Genomic DNA, 11,014 nt, shown 5'->3' with positions numbered 1-11,014 from the left:
TTACAAATACGCCGGAATGTGTACTTTTACCTTGCACAAAAAAAATACTACTCCCTCTGTTCCTATTTAAGTGTCTAGTTTCCATAAATAGCGTTTTTTATAAGTGTCCAGTTTCCATTTTTGAACATACACTTTTTCCAATTTTTTATACACTTTTTCCACTTTTTCACACACTTTTCCCACTTTTCCATAAATCATTACACAAACTTTTCAATAAGGCCGATCTACGGTATTTATTGTATGGCGGCCCAAATTAGGAAGCTTAATCCGTCCAACCAAATTCGGACCATGGGCTCACACGTGTGGAGCTATTTCCTTTCTTTCCTGGCAAACTTTCCTTACTCATTTTTTCAAAAGCCCTTTCTCTCTCCTCTGTCCTCTCTATCCTCTGTTGCTCTCTTTTTCTCTCTCCTCTGTTCTTTCAGTTTTTTTTTCTTTGCTGAATCTTCAATTCTTTAGACATGGCGAGATCGAAGAACAAGCGAGCTAAAACTCTTCACAAATCTGCTGGAGGTAACTTCGATATTTTCGATTTTTTTCGGATATTTTTGCGATTTTTAGGGTTTCTCTAGGGTTATATAATGGAGGTCGACATTGTTGTTGTGATTTGTTAATTTTTAGGTTTTTGCAAGTTAATTATGCAATTGCTGTCGACTTTTGTTCTTAATTGTTGATTTCTAGGGTTTTTGCTTTGAGTTTTGGTGTGATTTGACACTAGCTAGTACTACAATTTGATTCAAGTTAACTAAATTAAACAATTAGGGATCAGAAATTAGGTGTGTATAGGTTAGAATATCTTGCAGATTATGGTTCATAGGTACTTATATGGAGCAACGGTTAGGACCATTCCGGTGGCCATTTGTGATTACATCGTACTTGTTTTTATGATAATCTCTAAGTTTTTAATATAAATTAAAATGTGCTTGGTCTTTCGTGCTCGCTGCCTAACAAATAAAAACAAGAATGCCGTAAGCCAAAACAGCCATTGATTCAATGGTTGGTACTAATTTTATGTTCAACCCTGCCACTCAACCAAATTTTGTGGTTTCTTTATGTTGTACCTTTGATCACTAATATAATTTATGTTAGTTCAAGTGGTCCAATTATATGATTTTTATGGGGCTTCTAAGTTTTTGGTATGATTATTTCTCCTATACAGGTTGTTGCCATGAAAACTAATTGTCCCAAACCTTTCTATTTAGTATTATACGATTTGCATGTGGTTTCTAAGATATTTTTTGCATTAAGTATGGTACATTATACTTGAGCTATTGTCTCCTACATATCTCATAATTTGGTGCATATGTGTTTCACAATTTTAGCTCAAGATGATGAAGATTCTAGAGATGATCGGGAAAAAAAGAAGAGGAAGAGGGCTTCAAATCTTTCTGCTGATGTTAAATCCCCATCATCGTATGTCTCTGTTTTAGTCTTTTGTTACCCTTACTAATATATTAGTTTTCTTAGTTGTAGTCACAAGTTACCTTGTTTTTTTGAATGAATTAATCTCAATGAGATGCCTCTAGTCTTTTTGTTACCCTTATATATATATATATATATATATTATTAGGTTAGTTTATTGAAATTATAAGTGACCTTGTTTATAATGAATTACTTTCAATTACGTAACATTGTTATTTTTTGTGATAAGTTCTCCTTGTTTATTATACGGGTTACCGTTCTGGATGATATATGTTACCTAATTTAAAAGGTGTTTGCAATTCATGCATTTAGTGGTGTAATTGCGATCTGGAATGGGACATTAGGGAAAACACAGTGACCTTAGTTTCTTTAGGCATGTTTTCCTATGTTCTCATCTTTTGTTAATGTTATGTTTTGTCAGTGTTGTCAGGCCTATTGTCACCCGCTGTAGACCTTGCACTCTGGAAAAGGTTGTTAGTGGTCTTACTCAGTTGCAGCAGCTAGATGTTGTTGAGGTTGGATTTGGGGGACTCTTGGGTTTACAAATGAAGCGTATGGTCAGGAGCATACTTCCTTGGCTAGTCAACAGTTTTAATGGGGTCAGTTGTATGTTTTCTATTTCTAAAGGGAAAGAATTTGTGGTCACTAAGTTTGATGTGCATGATGTCTTTTGTTTGCCTATGGGTGGGGGAGTTGAAATACCTGAATTGAAGGTTAATCGTTTGTGTCCACAAGAAGATGAAGCTCTTAAGGCTGAATGGAGGAGGAGATTTGATGTTCCTGATAATCAAGGAATTTCTCTGTGTAAACTAGAAGCTAGGATGAAACAATTGGCAGATGGAGGTGATGAATTTAAAAGGTGTTTTGTGATTCATGCATTGAGTAGTCTTCTTGTTCCAACTTCGAATAGGACCGTCAATTTGAAATTGCTTAAGGCCGTTGAAGATGTTAATCGAATTAGGAAATATGACTGGTGTTCTTACGTGCTGAAAAGGTTGAAAAAGGTTGTTGTTGAATATAAGAAGATGACTACGCAAAAGCATGTCTCTGGATGTTTGTTGTTGTTGCAGATTTTGTATTTCCATCGTTTGAAATTTCAAGGTCATGTAGAGAATTCCGGTCTTCCTTTGATCCAACACTGGACAGATTTGAAAGTGAAAGAGAGAATTTCACTTGAGTTGAAAGCGGGTGGGTTTGGTAAAGGTCTCTTGGATAAGGTGACTTATCCGGTGTCTGATATGTTGCACCTAAATCAAGAAGCTCAAGTTGAAACATGTGATGAAGATGAAGCCAATGATGGACCACCATCTAATAATGCTGACGAGGGAGAAACCGATATTGCAACTGGTGGACCATCACCTAACCCTACAGCTCGTGTGTTGGAATCTGGTATCCCCATTCCCCAATGGTGGTGGTGCTTTCAATGTGAGTGTTGGAGCCCATGGAGATGCTGGTATAGGAAGGTTCGTTCGTTTTGAGGTTCCAGAAGGAATTCTAACTGATTCTGAGATAAAAGATATTGCGATTGATGTAAGTTATATTTTTGTTTAGCTTTTATTAAGTGTATTTAATTTTTATTTTTCTGGTTAAACCAACTTATGATCCCTGGACCATCCTGTACATGTCTAACTTATATGATACATATGGTAAACTTATACGATACATTGTTGAACTTACATGATACATATGGTAAACTTATATGATACTAATGGGGAACTTAAGTTGTAAACTTAAATATAAGTTTTATTTTTGTTTTGCTTTATTAACTTTATTTCATTTTTTATTTGTGTTAAATTTTTTTTTATATGTAGGATGTTCATGAGTCATTCCTCCTCTTGAAAAGGAACATGGAAATTTTTTCTACTGTGCATGCTGAGGGTTTTAGGAAGTTGAATGAGTTGGTGTCTAATATTTGATTTGGCGAGGGTGTTTCGTTGGCTTCTGATTCTGTCATTGTGTCTCAAACACAACAACTTCTCTCTGATCCAGCATACCATAAGTTAATTGATGGTATTGTTGATGAGTGTTTAAAAATGAAGACGGCGAGTGAAGGTTATCAATTTAAGCCTGCTGGTCAATCTAGAAAAGCAGATGCAGGCATTTCTAGTAATCATGTCTGCCGAGCCGATTGTTCTTTGGATTGTAGCCCTTCCGAATGTAAAGTTTTATATGTGAGTCTTTTTATGAGGACCAATGCTCGTCTTATGGTAAGCATGCTACGGTTACAACTCGAAGTTGTTGACTATTGTTTGCTGGACGACGACATGATGAACAAAATGTTTTCTTTACTTCAATTTTTGATGTGTTTTTTTCTTTGTGGATGAGTGAACTGTTATCTAATCTTATGTTTTTAATGCTTAGTGAGAACCTGGTGACGTTTGGCTTGAATTACATTGTTGAAAGAGAAGATATGCTTTCTCTTATTTCACCAAGGAAGATATTATGGTGCATTGTTGATTGTTATGCCATGTATCTTAACGAGTTGCAAAAGGCTAATGTTGGCATTACAAGATTTTTTTTTTAGTGTAAAATCAAGTGTAAGTATCATTTCTTGACGTTATTATCATGATTTGTGATATTTTTTTTCCTGTGTGTGTTATTATTGTTTATAATTAACCATTTACTTGTGTTTTTCTTCTAGTTTTCTTTGGTAGAAGTTATGGACAAAGAGGAAAGTGAAAGTGATAATTCTGCAGCCGTGGAGAACTTGCAGACGTGTTGCGAACGTTGGGCTTATTACGAAAATTCTGGTTGTGATGTTCTGGGAGCTGAAATGGTATCTTCTGAAATTCTACTACCTTTTCTTTTTACCATTCAACTTTCTTTTAGATGTAGAATGCAGAAAAAATGAACCAAGGCTTATAGTTTTTTTTTTGTCTACAGATTTTTGTCCCTCTTTTGATTGAGGATCACTATCTCATGTTTGTTATTGATCATTTGAACGAGAAAATACATTACCTTGATAATATCATTTGGCCTACTGAGACACTTGAGTATTTTGAGAAGTTGTCCTTTCATGTGGTATTTATTCTTTCCTTTTTTGTCTTTTATCTTTTTCATTTTTTCCTGTTCACATATTTTCTAATATGCACATTTATAAACACATTTGTACAGGCAGATCAAATGGATGATTTTCTTAAAAAAGGAAATTATCCTAAAGCTGAAAAAATACGTTTTTACAAGTTTCAAGTTCAAAATCTTCAGTGGAGCAAGAAGAAGCCTGATAATATTGATAGTGGTGTGTTCGTTATCTATGAAATGGAGTTGTATGGTGGTGAACAGTTTCAATACGATGATTTGATGACAGTTAATGCTCAACTTACTTTTTCTTCGAGTTTATTTTTCTGGTTTGTATCTATATTTTGTACCTAACATTGTTATATTTTTACAAGGTTTCTTGGAGGCGTTTTCTTCGAGCTAAGATTTGTGCCACACTTGTTATGTCTGACATGAATGCGTCGAGGTCTGATGTTGTAGATGAAGTAATCAAGTTCAACAAGAACAACAGAAATTCTGATTTTGTGAAGATGGTTGAAGGAAAGAGGAAGTTAGCTTTGGCTGAGCAGAAAAGGAAGAGAGATGAAAAAACTAAGCAACTTAATGTAGCCAATGCGCAGAAGGAAACTAAGGAAAAACGAGTAGTGAAAAAACAGAAGAAGTATACTCCTTCAAAAGAGTAGTCATATTTGAACATTTTACATATGACTAACTAAACTAAGGTCTTAAGGTGCATGTCGTACATGAATGTGCAGTTCTAATTCTATGTGTAGTATGAATATTAGTATAATTTTGGTTTAGTCACTATTATGCTTGTAACGGGTGACATTTATGACTGATAGAGGTAACTCATCCTATGACGTAATATTTTGGTTTTGTAACTTTGTGGATAAATTTTTAGAAGGGGTTATTGGTGTTGTGCCACTATTACTTGTACTATGACACATTTTTGCACGTCCAGGTTAATATTAATGTTTTGAAGTGAATGTTTTTTCTAGGCATTAGCGCCTGGAGGTTTTTTGTAAATTTGTTGAGACTCCTTGTATGTATTATCTTTTACATGGGTAACATTGTGCTACATAAGGGTAACATTTGTGCTACACTAGGGTTACATTTATGCTACAATGTAAAGAGTAACATTGTGCTATATAAGGATCACATTGTGCTATATAAGGGTCACATTGGTGCTACATTAGGGTCATATTTATGTTCCAGCTTAAAAGGGTCATGAAGACACTTATACATTAGACTGACATGTTTGACTGTCTTTAGAATGTTCTTGATGTCAAAATTAAAACATAAAATTTTAGAAACATAATAAAGTTTGAATAAAGATATTATTTAAGTATAACTAAAACAGATGTGCATTAGGTGTCTTGGATCCAAACTCCGAATTTGCTTGAGGCGCTATGCTCTTCTTCGAACTCTTGCTTTTCAATCCGCCTTTTATTCTCTTTTTTCTTCCTTTCGTGACAACACGTTTAGGATCCAATACTCTTGGAACACTTACACCTGTTGAGGTTGATGATGAATCAGGTTCAATAGTAGTGCTTTCAGTACTTTCAGCAACTTCAGAAGGAGCAGCAACTTCAGCTTCTTTTAGAGTTGCAGCAACAAGCATCTCTTCAATAAGTTTCAGGTTTGTCTTATAACTCTCATCTATAAGTTTCCTTGTTTCTTCATTTGCTTGGCTCTTTAAGATTAAGTTGTAGTATTTTCTTGCAATTATTTGTCGCCATGGTGTATACTCGAGCTGTAGTTGATCTTGGTTTTTCAATCTGTCCCAAACTTCAGATTTTGCATACTTTGTCCATCTTGTCGTAATATATTCATCTGGTATCCTTGTAATTGAAAAATTGTGCAATACTCTGATGCAATGATAACATAACCACCGAGAAGCTTCAAAATTTTTGCAAGTACACCAAACTTTGTTGGTTGCAGGCATATAACAAACTTGTTGTGCAGACCATGTCTTCTCTTCCAAAGATACTTGGAACATCATAGTTTCTTCATTGCTCCAAATTAGTGAAGATGTTGCTGCCATTGAGTATCCAAATTCTTCTTCAAAGTCTCTGAAGAGAGACATAGTGTATACTTGTAAAGCATGCTTTAGTAAACCGGATATTAGAAATGCCGAAGATGGCACTGCCCTACTGCATGTGAACTCATCTTGTTTCTCTGTACTTCTCCATCGTTGAATTGTTGCCCTAAAAATTCTATAGAACTCAGTAAGTGTGGTTGACTTGTTTGCTTTGAATCCTATTGCATGATTCGTGCTCTCGCTTCGTTGAGACGAAAGTATACCAGCCGAAAAAAAATCTTTACTCAGTGCTGGACACCACTTATCTTTCAGATCATAAATTCTGTTGAACCAAGAATGCTCTTGCAGCCCATATGTTTCTATCATTGACTGCCACCTTGCCTCAAATTCAATTTCTGTAACACACCCTTTCAAGCACTTGTTGAATACATGCTTAAATTTAGTGTCTTTTTTTAGAGCTCCAAATCTTGAAATTGCATTTTTCTCCAAATGCCATATATACAATCTGTGCCTTGTATCAGGGAATACCTGCAACCAACATATGTACTCGGTTCTTAGTAATTGTTCTTCATGAAACACAAACCTAAATATACCAATACAAAGGGACAACAAAATACATTTTCGATCGCATTAGCCATAGCTTGATCTTGATCAGTAAAAATTGTAATTGGGCAGTTACCTCCCATTGACTTCTTAAAGGTCTCAAGTAACCATACAAAGGATTCGATCTTCTCATTTCCAATGAAAGAACAACCAAACATGCAGTTTTTCCAGTGGTTGTTGATACCCACAAAAGGAGCACAAATCAAATTGTACTTGTTTGTTCTATAGGTAGTATCAAACACTAATATGTCTCCATAAATTTTGTAATCCTCTAACATCATAGAATCTCGCCAAAATAGGTTGCAAACCCTTCCTTCTTCATTTAGTTTTACTCTGAAATAGAAACCAGGATCATTTGCTTGTTCTTGATACAAGATATCAATTAAAGCTTGAGCATCACCTGCTTCTATTTGTTTCATTCTAAGTCTTGAACAAAAATTAAGATGGTCTATGGCAGTGTGACCTACACAATCTTCACCTCCTGCTTCTACACACATATATCTAAACAACTCCATAGGTCTAAGGCCTGAGGTCCCCATGGCTTCTATATATTATGCCTTTTCTTCTGTGATTTCCCTTTGAGATTTATGAAGATATTGCCACGACTTCCTTGTCAATTCGTGGTTGTGATGAAGGACATGTTGTATTACTTCAAAGTTTCCCTCTTCATTCAATTTCACTCTAATACATGCTTTACATTCTATCCTTGTGATTGCTACTTTCCTTGGTTTTCACTTTTTCTTATCAACATCTTCCTCATCAACCATTTGAACTATCGATGTTTCTTTTTTTGTTTTCTCACTACTATTTGTTTTGCCTTCAGCAGAACAACAATAATTCTTCTCTATTATATTAAATGTTCCAGTAAGATATCTTGTTGTGTGCTTTCTCACTGAAAACCCAATCACAGAAGCATGTTGTTTGTATAAATCATAAATCTCTTCAAATGTTTTTCTGGTGAAACCAACTAATAATCCCTGGACATCTACATCACTGCAACCAGTGCTTCTTGTATCTGTGATTGGAGTATACAATACTGACGGTTAACTTGTATGAAACAAATGGTAAACTTATATGATACTAATGGCAAACCTATAAAATTATTCTGAATGCATACCTTATAATCTTATATGATCCTAATGGTGAACTTATATGTTACTACTGGTAAACTTATATGATACTAATGGCAAACCTATAAAATTATTCTGAATGCATACCTTATAATCTTATATGATCCTAATGGTGAACTTATATGTTACTACTGGTGAACTTATATGTTACTACTGGTAAACTTATATGATACTAACAACAAACTTATAAAATAGTTCTTAATGTCAACCTTCAATGATACTGACGATGAACTCAATGTCAACCTTCTACTGTTGTATACGGACAATGATAGAGTGACCCTAAGGGTTGATAACCCTTTCAATATTGAATTTTGATTGGTTACAAATGCATTGAAACTTTACATACAACACTTTCTCTCTCCAATTAATTATGCTTATATATTATTTTATGTTTTATGTATCTTAGGGGTTGCCAACCATTAGGGTCAACCAAACATTTTCCCTTTTCAATCCCCACATCCTTTTTATTTGTACTTTGAACATTAAACAATTATTTACTTTTTCATTTCCCAAAAAAAACACTCCAAATCATTATCTTTTACACACAGTTCAGTTTTATTAAAAACCGCGTAAATGTCCAAAGTGAACACTTAAATAGGAACGAAGGGAGTACTTTGTAATTCGTACCACATGTTGTACCTTGTAAAAAAACAAAATAACTATACTTGAATTTTTCTATCGTACTATACATTGTACCTTATAAAATATAAGCAATGCTATATTTTTCAGGTAGAGGGCATGTGCTCCCTTGATTCAAGCACGTGACTGACGTGAGCAAAGAAATGTTATTTGGTTGTGTGTTTGTACTATACTAGGTTTGAAGCCCGTGCGATGCACGGGTTTGTCAATACGAAGTGTATTTTGCATTTGACAGAGGATTTATTAAAGGGGATAATTGTATATTTTTCTGTTATTATCTTTTACTATGAATATATACTTGACGTAAAGTCCAAAAACATGTATTATATAATAGTAACAATAAAGAAAGCTGAGACGAAGGCAACAAACAAATAAATGGAGAAAATAAAGAAGACCACAAAGGCAAAGCTTATACTTAATTTATGAACGACACTTATTCGGGATTAAGTTCCAATGTATAACAAAAGAGAGGGAATAAATAGTGAATGAAATCCTTATTATTAAGATAATTGAAATTACAATCACCATTGATTATCAATAACTACAATGGGCTTGCTTAAAAAAAATCTAATAACATCTACCTAGAAAAATACGTCATCTAATAAAAAAGTTACCCATGTATGTTTTTTGGACTCTTAAAAACTTTGTAATCTTAGATTTCTCACATCTTCACTTCGTTGAAACCCACAAATTATTATGGAGTACCAACTACCAAGTTATGGATCTGTTTCACCTTTTCGTTGTTTTGGTATGTTTTTCCAAAATATGTTTCACGTATTTTCGCGCAAATAGGCATACACTCTCTCTCTCTTGGACAATAATTGTATGGAAGAGCACAAAAACTAACCGAGCTTCATTTTGCATAAATTATAAACTAACATCCTTCGTTCCATGACATAACACTGGCTCCATTAGTCTGGTATCATCTATATAAGCCTCGGGCATCCATATATTACAAAACAGGGGTGACTAAACTCAACCGACCCGCCATTATCACCACTCCTTGCATTCTGAATGGGTTTAATATGTTACAACAATCGTCCTTATTGAATTAAAGTTTGTGCTTCACTTTTTCTTGTATGCAAGTGTAGTACTCCACCATCGAATTTAAAGAATACTACAGAAGAGGTATGAATAAACTTTGAGCGTATGTAAGTCGTATACTACGTATATGTGCTTGGTGAGCGTGGGTCAATTGAAAAAGGAACTTAAAGGTTATATGTATATATATAAAAAAGTATAAGAGAAGTAGGATAAATTTTTGTTGAAATTTATCTTTATCATATTATCTACAATTTAATCATGACAAGGCTCTAATTGTTATAAAATTAGGGAGAAAGGGAGAGAGAGGAAGAGAGAAACATGCGGTTATTATCTTATTTCCATCAATATAATATGTACATATACATGCATTATATAGGATAAGGATGTCAGAGGTATAATGGGCATCCACAATACAATACATTTATAACACTCCCCCTTGGATGTCCATTATCTAAAATAATACAATGACACTAACATGTACATGAGATGATGCTTCATTAAAAACCTTTCTAAGAAAACCATGTGGGATAAAAACTTAGTGAAGGAAAAAAGAGTACAACATTCATCATAATACGCTTGGGATGTTGCCTCGTTAAAAACCTTACCAGGAAAACCCAATGGGACAAAACTATGGTTAAGGGAAAAAGAGTGCAACGCGTATTTTCTCCCCCTGATGAATACATCACTTGAGATCTTCTAGTTCAATGAAGCTAATACCGTTGATAACTTTCAAATGTAGCAACATGAAGCTCCTTGGAAGTTGATTCTCCACAATTTGAGTTGAATTTTCAAACGTTCACTTGTATGCACTAAGTGAGTATTTATATCACCAGACTTTTGACAATAATACCTGAAATAAATATATTTTCTTGTACATAATATTACAAAACGTATCCTTAAATATTCGACATATATAAACCTTCTTCTGGAGGTCATAAGTAGTTGTAATCATTAATGTTGATCAAAATTTCTCTAGTCATACTTTCATGACAATATAGGACAAATAATAGTTTACCTACGCTAATTGTGTTTTATGTTGTGAATCTTATGGTTGTATTGTGATTTATGTTTTTATATAATTTAGACATTGTATTATTTTGGGTGGTTTATAATTTTGGAGAAATTGATTTTGGACAAC

At 34.1% G+C, this 11,014-nt stretch overlaps 3 protein-coding genes across 4 annotated transcripts; 2 read left to right on the top strand and 1 right to left on the bottom strand.

Moving 5' to 3' along the window:
* The first annotated feature begins 332 nt into the window (after positions 1-332).
* Positions 333-3,726, top strand: LOC130459091 (uncharacterized). 2 transcript variants are annotated; one of them, XM_056830296.1, is made up of 4 exons: positions 333-513; positions 1,323-1,413; positions 1,844-2,952; positions 3,234-3,726. In XM_056830296.1, the coding sequence occupies exons 1-3, from the start codon at positions 462-464 to the stop codon at positions 2,898-2,900; spliced, it is 1,200 nt and encodes a 399-aa protein (XP_056686274.1). In that variant the 5' UTR covers positions 333-461; the 3' UTR covers positions 2,901-2,952; positions 3,234-3,726. The 2 variants fall into 2 exon arrangements, with proteins under 2 accessions (XP_056686274.1, XP_056686275.1); XM_056830297.1 differs by having other exon boundaries at positions 334-513; positions 1,853-2,952.
* On the top strand, positions 3,453-5,405 carry LOC110792070 (uncharacterized). The gene is made up of 6 exons (XM_056830298.1): positions 3,453-3,593; positions 3,784-3,959; positions 4,064-4,198; positions 4,306-4,443; positions 4,537-4,728; positions 4,815-5,405. The coding sequence occupies exons 2-6, from the start codon at positions 3,885-3,887 to the stop codon at positions 5,100-5,102; spliced, it is 828 nt and encodes a 275-aa protein (XP_056686276.1). The 5' UTR covers positions 3,453-3,593; positions 3,784-3,884; the 3' UTR covers positions 5,103-5,405.
* Positions 5,406-5,770: 365 nt separating this feature from the next.
* On the bottom strand, positions 5,771-7,602 carry LOC110792062 (protein FAR1-RELATED SEQUENCE 5-like). Its single transcript, XM_021996861.2, has 2 exons — positions 7,078-7,602; positions 5,771-6,988 (listed from the first exon to the last, which is right to left on the bottom strand). Exons 1-2 carry the CDS (start codon positions 7,600-7,602, stop codon positions 5,771-5,773), a joined length of 1,743 nt encoding a protein of 580 aa, XP_021852553.2.
* Positions 7,603-11,014: the final 3,412 nt, after the last annotated feature.

Source organism: Spinacia oleracea, chromosome 5, assembly GCF_020520425.1.
Source record: "Spinacia oleracea cultivar Varoflay chromosome 5, BTI_SOV_V1, whole genome shotgun sequence".
Lineage (NCBI taxonomy): Eukaryota > Viridiplantae > Streptophyta > Magnoliopsida > Caryophyllales > Amaranthaceae > Spinacia > Spinacia oleracea.
The sequence above is the reverse complement of the archived record's forward strand: the minus strand, read 5'-3'. Positions and strand labels throughout refer to the sequence as shown.